This window comes from Pocillopora verrucosa, chromosome 5 (genome assembly GCF_036669915.1).
Source record: "Pocillopora verrucosa isolate sample1 chromosome 5, ASM3666991v2, whole genome shotgun sequence".
Classification (NCBI taxonomy): domain Eukaryota; kingdom Metazoa; phylum Cnidaria; class Anthozoa; order Scleractinia; family Pocilloporidae; genus Pocillopora; species Pocillopora verrucosa.
The window spans coordinates 20,172,937-20,191,947 of NC_089316.1; the positions used below are offsets into that span (position 1 = coordinate 20,172,937).

The window sequence follows — 19,011 nt, forward strand, 5'->3', positions numbered from 1 at the left end:
TTACTTTCAGCACAACGGTAAACACTACAAACAGTTACGCGGTACAGCTATGGTGTCTTCAGCTTCCGTTGTTGTGGCAGAAATTGTTAAACGTTAAAGTGAGAGACAAAACCAAGAACCACACTGTAAACCAAAAGCAAGCGAAGAAAAAAACCAGAATTAGACACAAAAACAAGTGAAAGGCAAAAGAAAAGTTCGAGATCAACATAAATAAACAAGAACCGGGAACAAAAAAAAAAATAATAACCATAAGCCTGATTGCAAAGCCGTTACGAACGAATCTTATATTCGACCACACTCCATGCCAAAGGGAATATTACCAGCGTCGCAAACCGAGGTACGTCTCGTTTCTGCTACGCAATCGGCACCGTCATTTTTCGGTCTTGGGAGCAATCTCTTTCTCTGTATCGAAACGGCAACAAATTGCCATCCGATGGGATCTGGCAAGAACTCCAAGCAAACCAAGAGCTCCAGTTTCCGTCAATAGGTTTTGGTTTATCGCCCCAATTAGGCCAAGGCCATACACGAACACTTTGTTGTACAAAAATAGATAAAATCATGAACAACTGTTCCTCATGTCGCACACACATGGCGATCGTAATCGTTCAGAAAAAATCCAAATAAAGTCCAGACTAGTTTCACCAGTCTAGAAACGAATTAGGTCTATAATCCTTGAGGAACAACAAAACGTAATCGGATAAACACGGAAGAGGCCTTCAGCGCTCAAATCGTTGTTTACCAATGTCGGTGTTTTTTTTAATTGCGGATACAAAAACGTATAAAATTTTAGACGATGGATCCGGGACTTCCGGTTTTAGCCCAGTTCATTTCCGCTTTGTAGCCAATTAGTACCCAGGATGCATAGTGCGCTTGTAAGAATGGCGGATAAAGCAAGACGAAAGTGCATCTGAAATAATGAGCTCAAACGGAAATGATTAATGAAGAATCTCGGGCTTGACGAAGCCTCTTGTGGAATGTAAAACAGAGGTGAGATTTTAAGCGACACATTGTGTTCAGTACGCCTAAGTAGCACGTGTAGTTAACACAAGTAAGTTCGTTTTAACAAAGTCAGGTTCAACATGTAAGACTTGGTTATGTAATGCCGGTACGTGTAGTTGCTAAGGTTTGTAGCTAGGGACTCATCTAGTGTATACTCACATTTATTTCTGTAAGCATTGCTCGTATTAATCTTAGCCGTGACAAATTACCCAATCGGAAAGTTATTTGAAACCTAGAATAAAAAATTGCATGGAAGGCACATAAGGTTTGGTTTGTTTATTTTTAATTAAGCTTAAATAATGCTAAGGAGTTACGTTTGTTTTTCTCCGAGGCAAAATAGCGATTACACGTAGTTGCTGCTTAAAATGAATTTTTCAGGACAAGATTATCTTCAGGTTTCTTTTGTTATCGTTTTTTGCCTTGTTTTGCTCTGTTGTATTTCGATTTACTTTCCAGATTTACTTTCTTTCCGTGCCAAATGGAGGCTATTATGTTTATTATCCTTTAAATACTTTTCAACACATGGGAAAAATGTTTATGAACAGCTTACTGTTTATGGTGTGGGAAGTTCACATTTCAGTGTTCTCTGAAATGATTTTATGAACAAAAGTAACATGTAACCTCTTCTATAACAACCACACAATGCTTTTCATCCTGAATTAAATCCTTAACACAGAGTTTTCCATATTGGATGTACATGTAAGGTTTGGAAATTGGGAAATATCTCGAGGTATATTCTTGGACATCCCCCATTTTTTAGGTAGAGGATATTCTGTCATGTGATGGGTTTAGACCAATTGCAGACAAGCAAATATATGCGTTGGATTATAAGGGCATTTATTGATCATGAATAATTTATTGTATATGTAAGGTAGCTGAAGTATTGTAAGTGTAATGTGTGGTGTTGTAATTAAGAGTTTGTAAAATATGAAGAACAGAGAGAAACAAAGACATAAATCAACTTAGGCCACTGCAAAATACAAGAAACCAAATTGCTGTTTTTGTCTCTAATTGCTTGATTAGATAGTGTTGATATTTTAGTCAATCACAGACCAAGGTCATGGAAAAGTTTAGAAATATTATATTGTTTTTAGGTTCAATCAAATTTATAAGTAGCACTGTGTGTAATGAGTAAAAAGATCATTATAGCATTCAAATCTGTCCCAAATTGTCTCCTCTTAACCAACTACCTGAAATCTTGACCCTTTTACTTCCAAGATCTGAGAGTTGACTCACTCAACTGAAAACCTTACTCAGTTTGTTTTAGGTGTTGCTGGGAATATGCCTGAGATTGTTTTAACCCTTTAACTCCTAGAAGTGATTCACATGTAACTTCTCCCTACAATATTCATCCACTATCCAACAAACAGGTAATGGGAGTATTCAAATGTATCAGGTAGAAGTTTTTATCTTGATCTAACACTAAATTCTTACAACTAATTTACAAGGAAATGTGTAGCAGCTAGAGAGGAGAATTAACAATTAGATCCTGGGAGTTATAGGGTTAATGCTCAAACAAAAATTTGTCTTCAAGTTCTTTTAGGTATTTTATTTTCTTAATTGTTGTTGTTGTTTTTTTTCAGGCCCTTCTTTATGGCAGCTGTGTGTCCCAGAAAGACAACATTACCAAGCATGCCTGTGATAAGGAGTTTCAAGCACTTAAAGACTGTTTAAGACAAACAGTAAGTTTTCTGGTAGACTGATCAGGTTCTCTTTTCTTTCTGTGTTTAATTAGCTTGGATATCATGTTAGATTTTAAACCACAAACTCAATTATCATGACAATGTAGTCAAAGGGGGACATAAGAGTGTCCTTTCAGAGAGTGGGGTGATAAAAAAGAAAGCCTTTGCTTTTTCATGCAACATATTCTTTGCCATACTTGTCCAGAGTTTGTTTCAGTTCAAAATTTGTTAGACATAAGCAGCTAATGACTGGCTTCAAGGAATACAGTGAGTTTTCTTTTCCCAAGACTCTTCAATGTTCCTTGAACTGAAGCCAAAAAGTACTTACCTACTTAAACATGTACTCTCAAACTAACTCTTGTACTCTCAAATTAGTCAGCTTTAATCAGAATTAATCAGGTTCATCCTTTTATCAGTGGGTACTGTCCCACAGTGAGAAAGGGATGGGGTTTAACTTTTCATTGTCAAATTGTTGGTGTCTTTTTTTATTATTTTCCTCCTGGTTTTAATTAACAGTCATCAGCAAAAATTAGTGACTGAAGATAAATAAGAGACTACAGCAAATGACTCAGACATAGGACTGCTGTGCTTTTTCTACTTAAATTCAAATCCTACCTACCTAAAATAATGTAATAATAATCATTATATACTGACAGAAACAAAATGTTTCATTCCTGATTAGTCTATTGTAAATGAATTGAAAAATAACTTATTAAGTGCAATACAGGATTTCCATACTACACACTGGCTTGAAATTAAAGCTTTTAACCCTTTCACTTCCAAGATCTGATTGTTAATTCTCCCTTCTAGCTGCTACACATTTCCTTTTAAATAAGTTACAAGAATTTGGTGTTAAATCAAGAAAACAACCTCTACCTGATAAGTTTAAGTATTCTCCTTACCTCTTTGCTAGATGATGAATGGATTTTATAGGGAGAAGTTACATGTCAATCACTTCTGGGAGTTAAAGGGTTAAAGATAACTAAACAACAATAAACTTTTTAGTAGTTAAAAGAAAACATTAAAATTTGATGTGTCCATCCTCCTCTGCATTCTAATGAATGATCAAATCAAACAATATAATTATCTTGAGGCATTTTCCAACTGGTTGAAAATGTTTTGAGAAATGCGCACCAGGAATGTACAAAGAGCAGTATTTGTATGAGGTTTTGATTAAAACATATCATATATAAAACATATGAAACAGCTTTTACATTTCATAATTTATGGTTCCTCATTAGATGTTTTGAATGTTTTCCAAAAAGCACACCAATGGCTAGTTCATTTACCAAAGCTTTGTAAACATCACTGACGCCTTTGAATTAAGAGATGTACTTGAGCTCATGAGATTTCCCTTACAAATACATTTGTGATAAAATTAGATTTGTGGAATTGAGCGATAGAAAAAAGAAATGAAATTCACCATATTTGGAAGATGATGCTCATGTAACTGTTATGCTGTTACATACATTTCCCATCTGCTCCCCTGTGCTCACATGTGCCAATTCCTGCAAGAACACTCTGTCAGCCAAGGAAATTGTAGAAGCACAATGATATTCTAGAATCCTTAATCTATACACATGCATTCCCTATTGTCTGTTTTTAACCCTTTACACTCTAACATCAATATATATGCATATTCTCCATACTTTTCTCTGTGTTCTGACAACGAGAATTTGCTCAACAATCAAGAGCTTTTTTTTGTTAGTGATCATTTCCTCTGTTCTCATGACTGTAATGTTTAATTTAGGGATGATATTGTAAGGAGAAATTAGCTCCTAATCACTATTTGGGGTTTGAGGATTAGAGAAAGTTCATGTTCAAATTGTAGAAAACCTGGTGTGCCTGGCCTTTTTGTTTACTCTGCAATAAGATGTTTTTAAAGTAAGGATTCTTATCAGTAAGAAAGTTTTCCTCTTGTTTGATGATGTATTTTTGTTGCAGGCAAAGAAGATTAAAGTGTAGAGACTTGAAAAGAGAACAGCTGCACCTGTTGGAGCAAAGTTCAGAAACAGAGGATGTCACAGGGATCCCATTCACTTTTTGCCTGGGATAAAAAATGTTGAAAGGAGACATTTAAACCCTTGGAAACTTAAAAAGAATGTAATGGAAGTCCATGTGCTCATTTTGAATGCAACAATTTTTATAGCTTTTTAATTTGTTTTGTTTTCTCAGGAACTTGGAAAAGCTAACATCATGGTAGAATTGATGAATTAAAGCAAATTATGGCTAATGTGAAATATGTGAGAATTACTCATACTGAGTATAAAGCTTACTCTGAAATGGTGACCATTTCACGATTCTTTTTTTTAGTCACCCCAGATTTCATTTCCTGTGTACATTTCCAGCTTTTAAAAAGTGAGATTTTATTTTAAAACTGAAAGTGAAGTCAATGTGCTGGGTAGTTAAATCCATGAACATGTTTTACCACAGAATTATCAGGCATTGAAAAGATTACAGGGTATATGGTCATGAAAAAGTCAAGTTTCATCGTTTGGTGGCTTGTTATTGAACTTTTAATTGAACTGTTTAAGGCCTGTTTACCTTTAAACAAAATAAAACAAAAAAACAATTATAAGCCCCCCTCCCCACTTTCCGGGTATAAGCCCACCTCTCGCATTTCTTGCTTAGGGAGCGGGGCTGATGTTAGCCTTAATCTTTGTCACGCTCTCTGCTAATGGAAATGCGCGAACGAGCTGCCGTGGGATGAGGAAATCGTGACCACCGACTTTAACTCGCCTGGTCCCTCGCTTGTCTCTAATCCACTGACTGAGAGTCTCAAACAGGTTTCCTATTTTGGGAAAATTTGTCCGTTTAACTTATCTTCGGACAATCAGGAAAATGACAACGATCTCACCTAGTTAAACACAAGGAATCAAATTTACCTACTTAACAGAAATAGGGATCAGAGGATTGCAACTGTAAAAGTAAGGCAAAGACCCCAACACGTAATCGCGTGACAGTAAGGAAATTTGATTTCCGTTGTCAAGGTCGTGTTATTTTAATTAAGCGAATGTCACGGTTACATAATTATTCGAAGGTCATTCGTCTTTCGCTTCTCGACTTGTTGAATTCCTCGTTTGTTAAAGTGCGCTACACTTATCTACAAATCATTTAGTTTTAAGTTTCAGTCGAAAGAAAAAAACTTTAGCTATGGATGAATTTTCCCAAGAAATTCGATGGGTTGAATCCTTACCTCTGTAATCCAGATTAGACTAAGAGCAGCGGTTTAGAAGATATTTTGATGACAGTCGTTGTTTACATTACCATTATTTGCTGAGATGCCCCTAAGAACCTGCTGCAGTATATCTATCATCGTGTATACAGTCGTATGTAATTCTAATAAATACCAAAAGCGAAGCAATATCTGATTCAATTTTAATCGGGTCGGTAGATAGCGTAAGGGTTCAGGATGTTGGATAAATATTCGAACGCGCGGTCGGTACCTTTCTCATAAATTTCGATGAGAAACATCAGAGCGCTTAAACTATTGTCAATACCTTTGGAAAGAGACGTATTCGTGAAAAATTCGGCTCGGGAGCTCGGTATCCTTGCATGTAAAAAAATTTCAGAACAAACTAAGCGTGTCGTGAACTCAAGGAAGCAAGGTGTGTTATGTTGATCAAACGGTTGTAATATTTCCGTAGCTCACTTGTCTTCATAAATCTACCGCTTTTATCTCTCTCTTATCGGCTGTTAATCATGTCTAACGCGGGTAAGTGTGTTTCACACAATGGAGACGTTTGTAATTTGATTTGACCGTTTCAGATAGAGTGCAGCACTTGAAGTCAATCTTACTTGCTGAATGGAGAGCGAGATCCGTAGTTAGTTCTGATGACTGGAAGGTACGTTGCGAGGTTTTTTTCAATCGCCGAGACCAACTCTTTTGAGAGAGCAACTCAAATAAGCTCAGATACGGGGCAAACCAAGACTCTGAAGATTCTATGTTATTGAGAATATAAAACAAAGATATGCATGTTGTTTATTGCAAATAGGACCCGAACTTAGTGTTCATTTCGTATTGCTGACTTCCAGAGAATTTAGTGTGATCACTTTTCATTACACAACGTTATGTAACAAGCAGTAAAAATATATTCAGTTGTGCATGTTACGTAGGTGAGGTTAAGTTAAGTAAGTTAGCGGTGGTGTATCTAGCGAAAAAGTTTTTTCACGTTCTTTTTTATAACGGTGTTCTTTGCCTTTAAACACAACAAAAGAGCGTTAGGGATTTGTGTGCGCAACATCGAGAAAAATCGAACTTTCGGTTAAACCGATAATTTTCCTTTTACAGATGTATTTTGAAGGAATTCGCCGAGGAAGCGAGAAAGTTCCTATTCATGGATGGGAAAGCTGTGACTATATGATATAGTTGTGAGTAAAGCGCTACACTACGTGGTTTCCTACGCTTATCTCGTGTTCCCCCAACCTCCCAAGTGTTTACATCAGGCTATGTAAACGCGGCAACCATTTTACATTTCTTCAATATATCAGCCATTTGTTACAAGAAATAAAATTTTCATTACAGGGCCTTATTATTGTTCTTATTCTGTTGAAAAAATCGTTGGAAACTCTAATTAAATCTAATATTTTAAAGTTCACATTGGAAAAATCGACGGAAGAAAGCTCTAGTTCTCTAATTTGTATCAATAGTCTCTATGCTTATGAAATCACTCTGTAAGGCCAGGCTCTTCACAAGGGCCGATCAAATAGACTGTAGGGGCTTGCCACTGTAACCTGTAAACACAATAATCAGAACACTGTGATTAAACGACAAGGGAGAACAATAGAGTGCATGAATTGCGTTTGATTATTGAGATGGGAGCCAGCGATGAAGAATGAAATATGAAAACCATAAACTTCATGATGTGTGTTAAAGGAGCAAAGCACTAGATCGAACAACAAACAGGGTGACTGTTGTCAACTCGGCATTAAAAAGAATATTAAGGATCCTAACTGACAAGTATGGATCAATATCAGTATACGGGCGACTGCCCATCTGCCCCTCCCACAAATATCACTGTAAAACATAAATTTTATTTAATTGGATTAAAGTAATGAGCTGTACCTTGCATAGGTCGAAGGCTGACATAGTGCACCTCATGAATATGTCCCAGCACAAGAGGTTTGCTTTCGTCAACTAAAAAATGTGGCGTAATGATTACATCATGGCTATGGGATAGACTGCTGACCACACGAATGCACATTTCAAAGCAGTTTGCTGCAGCACACAGAATCACGTGATCACCCCAAGCGCCATCTTGTTCCATGTGTACTAGGTATTCAGTCCATGTTTGATGTCCATGGACAAAGTCAAACAGATCTGTTCCATCCGGCTGTAAGAAAGATCATTTAAAGAAGGAAACTTAAAAGGATTGTTAAGAGAAACTTGAGCGCGTGGAGTACGAGTCAGGGAGTAATTTTATCAGAATGGTACGAGACGAACTTAAATTGGCAATGTACTGTATGGTAACAAGTTTTCTGCTTTGCAAACAGCAGGAAAACAACAAGAAAGATCCATCATTAAGAGAATGAATATAACTCTGTCATCTGATGGAGGTTTAAAGGAAATTCTTCTGAAACTGAAATATTCAAATGACTAAAACCGTGGTGGCCTGCTTCTCCGGACACCACATTAAGTAACATATGAATTTAATTGTAACCAACGTCACTGTGTGGCTTCTTAAATAATATAGTTAAATATCTCAAGTTCCCCTTTCCACCAGGGTCACAAGCTGGTTTCAGAGCTCTTGAAAAAAAGACCATTATTCCATGCAGAAGGAGTAACAATACTCCTAGTCACTTCACGCTGTGAACATAGGGATAGGTTCTGGTGGTGTTGGCCAAGTGGCCTATATTATCACTTAACCTTTATCATACTCATACAATAACATCACGTGACATACTCTGTTAAACATACTAACATCAACTTACAAGTTTTGGGTTACTCCTGAGGTACTGAACCACGGTTTGTCTTAATTTGCCATGTGGGATTTTGATTCCCTTAACAATTTCCAGTTGTTCGGACAAGGCATAGAACATGCAATTTCCTAACCCTTGATTGTCAGATATTCTGAAGCCCCTGTCTGATGCAATATTCCTCAGCCCCAATGATAGATCTGTTCTGCTCTTGACTTTGCTTGCATCCAGTTGCATCTGCTGAAGTTCCTGGATGATTCGGTCAAGAGAACCTAGAAAACACAAGGTTTTTATTAATCTAACTGCAGTAAAAAAGCGAAACAATCGTCTGCTGGAAAATAACAATTCCCAATCTAGTAAGAGAAACTTTTAGGGTAAAAAGGAAAAGAGCTTCAACCACCAGACTTCTGCTGTTTTGTCCAGTTACTTTTTGAGTTCGATTTCTGTCCGTGAATGAATACACAAATAATCAAGAGAGAAGAAGCAGAGAAGAAAAATTAACGACGAGGTCTACACTCTGACATATCTGCGTAACTGGAAAATAAACCCTGGAAAAAAAGAACGGGCTTCAAAAATATACCGATGTTTTCCCTCTGTCGTATGGATATGTGATTACTTCAATATTGTTTCGAAAGACAACTGTGTTGTGAATAGAACATAAACTTATTTTGATAGGAACAGTAAAAGCTCCCCATGTCTCCTTGTTTCAGGCCTGGTTTCAGACAATTTCTGGTAGTTTCCAACTGGATGAAAACTTCAAATGACTCACAGAAATAAATAACACTAAGCCGTCCGTCCGGATCAGGAGGTAAAAGAAAATCAAATTTGTTTGTACATGCTTTCCGTTTGTGACTGATGAGTGCAGGGGTATATGTAAAAACATGTCTCAGAAGTAAAGAGCACCGTGCTAAGTTTTTACGAAGCATAGCTGGCCTGAAGTCAAAAGTCAAGGAAAGAAAATTATTGGATCTCCTTGTAACTTGTCTGTACTTCTTTGGGGATGTCAGTTATCATGAGTTATTAAATTCTTTACTCACTTGGAGTCAGTAATGAATCAACTGTTGGTTGTCTAGTTGACGTGTCAATAACTTCGGCCTGCCGAGCTCTGAAACTTGTGTCTCGTCTTTTAGAAGCTAAAAAGATAGAAAGAAGCTTTTATTTTAATAACACAGTAAACAACATGAGGATAAAACGATTGATTACTATTCATGTTCAACATCTTTTTTTATACGAGGGGTTCATGCTTTCCGTCACAGTTAATAAGAAACCGAAAGCCGAGTAGCCCCCTAAAATACTTTGTGAAGGAAGTTCAAAACATTCTCACCATGAACCATGTCCCACATCTTCTCCACAAGACTGTCACACTGTTTCTCCCAGCTAAACTTCTCTTCATATGAACTCCTCAGTTGTTGAATATCTTGAAGTCGATCTGATCTTTTCTTCTGTCGAACACCAGCAATTGCCTTTGCCCACTCCTCAGGCTCCTCAGACTCCACCACGAATGATTTGCCTGATGGTAAAGTGCACAGTGCTTCACCAAATCCTGAGTTTCCACTGACAAGAATGGGAAGACCAGCAGAGAACGCTTCTAACGCTGTCAAACCAAAACCCTCTGTTCTGGAGGGCATGATGCAGAGATCAACTTCATAAAATAATTCTTTCAATCCCTCTTCGCTTTGCACGAACGTCCTCACGGTCAGCTGGCTTTTATCAATTCCACTCTTCAGTAAATTGTCTGCAACCTCATCCTGTTTACCTTCAGGTGCACCCACGAAGATAAGACGGTAAGACCTGTCTTTTAATTCAACTATTGCTCTGGCAGAAATATCGTAGCCTTTCAGACGAAAGTCCTCTAGATCACCACGGCCAAACGTCAGGACCTTGAACTTGTTACGCTCCTTTGAGGCTTGTTTTACCACACAGAACTCAGGGAAAGTTCCAGGAGTCAGTTGAAGGATGTCATCCTCACTCTTGCATGAGCCGAGCTGAACGGAGAAAGCGTCTGTTAGCTTTGGTCCAACTGCTAGCACAGCATCTGCCAACTTACACAACGCCACTTCAGTTAAATTCTTCTCTTGACCCTTGGAAATAGCCTTGGAATAATGTTTGTGCATTGCAAGTTCTTCGGGTGCAGTGTGCACTACTTGTACCCACTTGCACTGGTGCCATTCTCTAATAAATTGAGCTTGTTTACCAAGCTTTGCTCCATGACCCAGCACTATGTCAATGTCCAGATCTCTCGGTGGGGCACTCAGCCAGTCAAGGGAGTTGGCATAGCCTGGACGTTTTTGTGCCTCTCTGAGGGATACATTGTGAATTCGAGCCATTCTCCTCTCTTCTTCAGAACAGGCAAACTGTGGGACAAGGAGAGTAACGCCCACGTCAGAGCGTTTGGCCAACAGAATGGCAAGCTGTCTGTTGATGGTGGACAAGCCTCCCATTGACGAACTCCACTCACTGCCAAGGAGAGTCACCTTCAATGCTGTGGCGGACTTCTTTGGATTGACTTCACTTGCTTCATCATGTGATCTAGCAACTACATTTGAAGAGGACAGCCCCTGAAGAAAAAATGTCATACGGGATTATAAAAAAAAAACTTTTGGTGTGGTCATATAAAATTTTTAGTGATCAATACTTTACCAAAAAAAAACAAAAGAGTATAAAATTCAAAAATAATTTCATCTTGCTAGAAATTCTCCGACATATTTAAAACTGAAGACAATCTATCAAGGCTCCCTCTCTCACCACTGATAACAGTTCAATTGATATTCACATCAAGTAAATTAGGGGAGCAAAGCAAAGATGAAACTGAGGCTAAAGATCATTACAATAAATTATACCTGGCTTCTTCTTTTCAAGAACCATTTCTTTAATCCACAAACTGGTGCTACCTTATTGCAAGGTTTTCGCTTACAGATTTCTGGTTGACCTTCGTATGCATCAATGAGGTGGAAGCAGTCCTTGTGTGTACAACTGGTTTTCACTTGGTCTGAGCATGCACGACGTGTTTCTTCTGCCCCTTGATGACAGTAAGGACATGCAACACACAGCCTATACGTCATTCCTCTCAGGTATGGCATTTCTTGTGACAAATTCTTTAGGGTGTCTTCAAGAAATTCACGAACAAGAGTTGCTAGTTCGACGGAGTTCTGTCCTACAACCTGATGACTTTGTGCTTTTCTTTGTCTCAAGGTTACCTTCACAAATCCTGTTTTGCATATGAGGACAAAATCATGAACATCTTTCCCAATAATGAACCATGCTCCATTTTGGTACAGACGAGGTTGATGCGTGGCCCATGTCTCTGAACACCAACGAATGCATCGGGAGACAAGCTGCAAGAAAAGACCATGAGGGACAAAGCCATGGACAAAGAGGAGATACAATGGACAAGGGTCAGTTAATGATAATTCCCTGTTACAGAGTTCTACAGGTGATGACTTCAACTGAGCTGGTACAAAGTACTTCTCGTCAGTTGGGGAGACAGAGAACTTAGCAATCAAACCAAATTGCTCCATCATGTCCAGGATGTCTTCTCTAATGATTCCTGGCCCAATAAAGCTGGAGAACACATAATTAACATGTTCCATGCTAAGGATGCCACTTCCTTCAAGCTCCCGCCAGAAATAAGCATTTAGAGCATTCTACAAAATATATAAATAACAGGAATTCAAGATAAGAGAAGTCCACTAAATGTTCCTTTTGAATGTTTCCAACATGTATGTACAAGAACTAGAAAATCAATGTATCGAAATGGTGGGAAATTACACTCTTAATGTGCAATTTTGTATCTTAGGCTCCTCAGAGGTGATTATTAGTTGTTATTCACCACCGCAGAAGCCATTCAGCGCAAGCAAAAAGAACTGTTCACTTGTGTGACAACAATTATTGTTAGTGGTGGCAAGTTAATGCAAGTCTCTTGTAAAGTAAAAAGGCTAAATCAGTTTATAACCTGAAAAGCTGCAAAAGGTACATGAAATAACTTGAGGTCCAACAATTGTAAAGATCAAAGAGTTACAGCTGTTGCATTAGTTGCTGATCTATTGAAAAAGAGTATCACTCTCATTTTCTGTTGGTCTAAATTATTGAACATTTTCTAAGTTAGGTCCTTTCAAAAGTGAAATTTTTTTCCTACCTGTTTATTGAAAGGTGGAATGGTTATCAGCTGTTTGAATAGATCAATCAACCACTGAGCCTTCAGTACAACTGTACTGCGGTGCTTGATTATCATCCCAAGACCATGGTAAAAACTGATTATGGACTCAAACTCTTTTGCATCTTCCATGAAACAATATTTCTTTGCATAGTGCTCAAGTTGTTGCAGATTTCTGTGATAAATCTGTTTAGCCACCAAAGCTTCAATCACCTTTTCAAACAAAAACCATCTAGAAGGCAACAGAATAATTAAAATGCTTTAGGGTTTAAAATTGGATATTAACTTCAGTCAGACATGTGCTTATTTGTAGTCTTCCAGTGGTAATTCATCTATTTCCTTGGTCTAGCTTTCTCCACACATTAGGAGAATTCAAACATGGTTATATTTTTCACATAAGCAATCTCAATTCAAAGAGCTGTGCCTCCTCAAATATCCATCAGACATTCACACCTTTCTAAAAAACACAATATTATCACGATGTCATGAATAAGAGTTTTATTTGTTGGCACTTATATGACTGCTGTGTTATCGTACAGTCTTATGTTTTAAGAATTCTGATGAACTTCAAACTAGGGTAGGTACGATATTTTTGTGTTCATATACATTTAAATGCATATACAGTAATACTGAAAACACTGACTGCTCTTCAAAAAACTTTTCATAACCACTTGAATACACGAAAAACATTGATCCCAAAGTCCACGAATTGAGGTTTGCCAGATAAAATGTTACTTTCGTTTACCTGACAGGTATTTTCTCCCCCATATAAGGCTCCTGCCTCAACACTTCCAGGATTTTGTTCTCCAATTCTTTTATTTCATCTGCTTTTCCTTCTTCCTCTGCTGGATATGTTTAGAAAATGAATGCAAAACATAATGTAACACAGAAACATGTGTTTACAATGAGACTAGTTTGTATCATACATTTGTGATTGCTGATATTTCATTGCTGACAACATAGCTAAGATGATAAACTCTTCAACTCCCCAAATCATCTTCTGTTCCTTATTTCAAACTCTGAAATTAATGGATCTGTCAGCAAAAATGTATGTGGCCTAGTATGGTGATGCTGGTACATAAAGTAACTGAAAGCTAAGAAGACTGCAGCTAATAAAAAAATTAAACAATTCTAACTTAAGCTTGCACTGTAAGCCTAAAGTCATTCAACCAAGACAGTATCCTTCCCTTAATTACCACTCCCTCTTAAACATTCTGCATGCCTACCAACCTTTTAAAATTATGACACAGCACAACTGCTGGATGACATGTAAATGTAAGTCAAATAATAATCATTGCATGCTCAATGCTTGCCAACAATCTATATCAATCTATAAACACTGATATCAATTTGCCACAACAAAATAGCTTTCCAGTCGCTGAGAATTTGTGATAATTGTTAAGCCTGCTAAATAGACAGGGTGATGAACTGACATTAAGAAACAATAGCTTTTTCATAAGAGTTCCTCCTCCTTCTCCTTCTCCAAATATGTAAACAATGATCAGGTGCACTGTTCTGATCAAACAAGATTGATGGCAGAATCATAGTCAAATGAATGGCTTCATTGGCTCTTGATGCTCTACGTTTCTACAACCGGATATTTTAACTTAACTCGTTTGTCCGAGAATGGGACAATTACTCACTTTCTATGATCATGGAAAAGATAAAACCAAAATAAGATAAGGTCATTCTGCATTTCAAGAACTGGCAAGCATCAACCAAACGTAGGATTGATGCGCGCAAAAGGGTTAAACGGATGCAAATTTTTTTAAATGGATGAGCAAATCATTTAAACACTTTCATGAACCATTTAAATGGATTTAAGCAGATAGTAAACGGTTTCGCAGTTTAAATGAAAAGCATTAATGTCCATTTTCCTATGGAGGGTCAGAAATGGGTCTTTGATTAAAAAAATGGTCACAAATTAAGTGTTCTAAGAATTGATGCAAAGACAAGCTAGTCACCAATTATTAAACCATCAATACTGCAAGTAACACATTGTCAAGGAGACAATATGACATCAAATATCTTACCTGTTTTTTGTTTTCCTCTCAGCTTTTGACTCTTCTGGGTAAATTTCTTGATCAAGTTTGGCCTCTGAGTGTTGTCAATGCAGAATAAGGGTTTAACCACATGCTTCTCATATTCCATACCAGAAATTCTCTCCTGTATTTTTTTCTTTATTAATGCTATGTCTTCAACTGGTTTGTCAGCATGTGTTCCAACAATAAACACTGAGGGACGGAGGTAGGGCAGCTTATGTTGTGCATCATCATCTGGGTCATCAGTTGCCAGGGCAACACTGTGTACTGTAGCCAGCCATGACAGCAAATTCTCCATGTTGGTTTCATTGTTAGGGTTTTCCAATTTTACATCATTACCCTCTTGTCTCATGCAGGGCTCAGCTGCAGCATCCAAAGGCTTGCTGAGATTGTGTACCAGTATGTACAATGCTCGCTGTGAGAAGAAGATAGGATGGAGGGCAGAGTACATGTGATGCCCTGCAAAGTCCCAAATATCCATTTGATAGGATTTTTCTTCTGAAGTTTCATCTGTATCTTCTTCTGAACTTTCATCTTTTATAAACATTTTCTCAAACACAGTTTTTGCCACATCTTTAGAACATTCCAACAGTCCGGGTTTATTCTTACCAATGGACTGCCAGTTACTTGCAGCTTGGTCAACATCAATTTCACACTTTGAAAGATCCACTTCAATCCCCTCAGTGCTCTGTTCTTCAGAGTCAAATGGAAGGCCTATGAGACTCTTCTTTAAACTGGTTTTCCCAGCTCGATACTGACCAATGAGAAATATTCTACCGCGGTAAACTGTGACATATCCATCTTTCAAAGCCCTTTCATAAGCCAGCTGTACTTTAAGTTGATCTGCTATTTGGCCTAATTAGAAAAAGTTTTCACAACACAAAGAAAACAAAATTTATGCATTGACAAATTTGTACAAAATAACTGAAGAAAAAAGCAAAGTTAAAAGTTTACAAATCAACTAGTATAAATGTCCAACATAAATCATGTTGGAGTTAAAGACTGGTATATAAAAACCGAACCATCAAATCGCTTATTTTTTCTGATGTTAATATATTAGTGAGTTTGGAAAACACATTTACTCCACTCTGACATAAAAGTCACTCAGTCGATTAAAATAGTTCTTCTGGCATAAAATGTAGTGATGAATTTGGTGAACATGCACACCAAAACTAAACTGACTCAATATTTTATAACAATAAGAATTAGAAACACTTGTGACTGATCACACAAGAGAGAGGCAATGACTTAAATCAATTCTGCCAAGTAGTGTTTGTAAAAGAGAAAGTAAAAAGTGCATATTTCCAAAAGGTAACAACTGTAAGTTTAAAAAAGATTACGCAAAAAATACTAGTGTAAATTATATGGAAATAACGATCAGAATCCAGTCACACTGAGACAAATTCAAGTCTTATTCCTGTAACTTAATTCACAAATTGAATTAGTTTATAAATTTTCTTTGATAAACCAAAAGTTATTCAATTTTTAAACACTTCCAACTAATCAGATGGAAAGTACATCAGTTGGATATATACAAAGCACAGCTAAACGCCTGTTACTAAAGCCAGTCTTATCAAATAACTTATTGAAACATAAAATATGACTCAACGGAAATTGTTTTTGCAATAAGAATTCAATGGTAAAGGTGGAAACAGATGAGGCAATGTTGAGTCCATAATGACAGACATATTCTCTAAAAAACGTGGTTTCTATTCTTGTCTAGAGTGAGTGATTTTCAGGGTCAATCACCCATTTAAAGAAGGTGAATTTTGTTTTTTCGTTGTTACTAACCAGAAATTAGTTTGTATCTTTCAAGAGTAGCGGATGACATCTGATGGGAAACAAAGCATGCATCCTACTATGAAATACTCGTGTGCATATTCTGCTGGAACGCTGGCTCATCATTGAAGTAGCTGTCACTTGTAGGTGGAATTTTCGGCCGAATTTGATAGTTTAAACAAGTCAGTAACCTCTTACGAAGAACACTACAGAAAATCATTAACCTAGGAAAATGTAACTGCCTATGAAGCTCATTTCAGGGATGAATCCTTACAGAAAGGAACCCATGCCTTGAGCCTAATTATGAGACTTAGAGTTCATGGTGAGCTTTATTTTGACTGATGTAAAATAACAGCAAGAAGCAAAAGTTTCCTGTGAGACACTGATCTTGAGATATACTTCTTTTATAGTAACTCTGCCTGTGAAATTTGTTGTTGGAAACTTAAAATGTAAACATCACCAAATATGACACAAGAGATTTTTGAGGTCAGTGCGTGAACTGCCCTTATAAAAAGTAGTGACTGCCAGGCAGAGATGTTTACTGAATTAGCAACCAGAACATTAGCACCAGCTAAGAGGTTGGTCTCAGTTCCAGGATCTGTGTTTTTTTGCAGAAATTTTAGTTGCTTTACTCTTTCGCCAAAATGGCCGAAAGTGTACCTTGATAAATCATCGATTCCATTATTTACATTACCTGTCATGACAAATTGAATGTACCACAACAAAGATGAACAATATCACTGTGTGCTGTAAGTTGTATCATTGAAATGGACAGGAGATTGAGATATATATATTTTACACTTTTTAAGCAAATTTTTGTTTCTAAGTATGGCCTTCTGCCAAGAACAATCATGCTTTGTTTCCATGGCAACAAAAGTGGTGCAACCTTTAAAAAGGGCATTTTTGTGCATCTCTTGGGTACCTAGCTACATGCAAATTTGAAGGGGGGTTGAAATTTTTCATTTCCCAAGTCGCTTGATTCTTAAAGAGACCACTGTTGGATACTGCATTTCCTCGAGTAAGTACCCAGGCGTGAATTATTTCAAGTTTTGGTTAGAAGGATAGGCACATATTGGAAGGAAGTTGCTTAATTGAGAGGTCCTTTGTAAGAAACTATAAGCTGTACTGATTTAGCTGTAGTTGAAGGTTAAAAAGTTATAGATAAAGTGGTAATAGAATCAAGTTTTCCTTTTATTTAGGAAAGTGGGGAAGAGCGAAGAGTGATTTTTCTATGGGCAGGCTTACTGCATATATTGGCCTCGGGGGAGGGCACTTCTTAGAGCGTGGGCACTTGCATGAGGAAATGCAGTAATTGGTCATTGTATTAGACTGGAAGATGCTGTTAATACCATCGTTGCAGCGATGAAAGGCTGATTTACCAGATTTTTTTATTCTTCTAAGAACTTTTCTGTGGCATGCTTGATTCACTGATTTGTTCCTCGCAATATTCCTAACAGCTACAGTCTTATTGTAATATTCCTGAATGTAACATGCAATGTAAAGTTTATTCACCTGGTACACACTCATTTCTTGTTTTTTTAATAAGTTCTACTTAGCTTTTCAGTTAATTTGACGAAAATTAAACATATTAAGGAAATTATCAACTCAGTAATGAAGTTTTATCACTGAATACCTAATTCATGGTGCTATGAAAGCATAACATAGTGGTCAATATGTGCTTATTAAGTCTTATTTTTCTTATCTAAACAAACTTTTAGATGCCTCGATAGATAGCCTGTCTAATCATTTATCTCTCTCCCCCAGACTATGATGTCTGCCGAAGCAATTGTAACGCTAAATGGTTGTTTCTTTTTTTACAAAAACCCCAGTCAGCTGACAGTGACAAAAAGGGTTATATGTATCTCTTAACAGGGCTTTCCAAAACAAACATATAAACAAAAAACTTACTTACCAGAAAGTGAACATGAATAAATAGCACTTTCAAAAACTTTCTCACCTTGGACATTTTGTTGTTTGTTGTCATCATCTGCTGGAATGCTTCCTTCTGTGAAAAATCAATAACTCGTGATTAGTTATTCAAGTTATACAACACTGCTAATCATACCAGCAGTGAAACACAACTCATTCTTAGCTAGGACACTTTTGGAGGATTTTCAAAAACCAAATCTACAAACATAAATTATGGATCCTGGCAAGAGCATTATTGCCTCTTGCATCTTGCATGTTGTAGTTTTTGGAAGAACTAATTAAGATATAAACTCTTTCAGAATTAAGTTCTAAAGTTGCAGCTGAAGTTCCATGCAGTTGAATCAACATGGAATGGTTGGTTCTATGCTTGGTGGACCACTTTATAGAAAATATATGAATAGTTTTGTAATTTAAATATTCATCAAGCAATGCAGTTCATTTTTTCCTCTGTCATTTCTCCCTGATAACTGCAGTGCCTAATGACCAGAAATTTTGGTTTGCATCATGATTT

The 19,011-nt window shown here is 37.1% G+C and overlaps 1 protein-coding gene and 1 long non-coding RNA gene across 6 annotated transcripts in view; one reads left to right on the forward strand and one right to left on the reverse strand.

Annotated features, from left to right (window-relative positions):
- Positions 1 to 872: 872 nt before the first annotated feature.
- On the forward strand, positions 873 to 5,190 carry LOC136281310 (uncharacterized). The gene is made up of 3 exons (XR_010717670.1): positions 873 to 987; positions 2,583 to 2,681; positions 4,626 to 5,190. It is a non-coding gene; the product is annotated as an uncharacterized lncRNA (long non-coding RNA).
- A 1,452-nt stretch (positions 5,191 to 6,642) lies between these two features.
- The window catches only part of LOC131775141 (uncharacterized), a 36,905-nt gene continuing 24,536 nt past the window's right edge, over positions 6,643 to 19,011 (reverse strand). For 4 of the 5 annotated variants that reach the window (XM_066167724.1, XM_066167722.1, XM_066167723.1 and 1 more), the window contains exons 14-23: positions 18,529 to 18,576; positions 14,784 to 15,647; positions 13,496 to 13,595; positions 12,733 to 12,982; positions 11,438 to 12,241; positions 9,922 to 11,155; positions 9,635 to 9,730; positions 8,613 to 8,869; positions 7,747 to 8,014; positions 6,643 to 7,415 (exon numbers count right to left, since the gene is read on the reverse strand). In XM_066167724.1, the coding sequence (XP_066023821.1) occupies positions 7,384 to 7,415; positions 7,747 to 8,014; positions 8,613 to 8,869; positions 9,635 to 9,730; positions 9,922 to 11,155; positions 11,438 to 12,241; positions 12,733 to 12,982; positions 13,496 to 13,595; positions 14,784 to 15,647; positions 18,529 to 18,576 (3,953 nt within the window). In that variant the 3' untranslated portion in view covers positions 6,643 to 7,383. The remainder of the gene's footprint in view (positions 7,416 to 7,746; positions 8,015 to 8,612; positions 8,870 to 9,634; positions 9,731 to 9,921; positions 11,156 to 11,437; positions 12,242 to 12,732; positions 12,983 to 13,495; positions 13,596 to 14,783; positions 15,648 to 18,528; positions 18,577 to 19,011) is intronic. The other variant, XM_066167721.1, reaches the window with a different exon arrangement.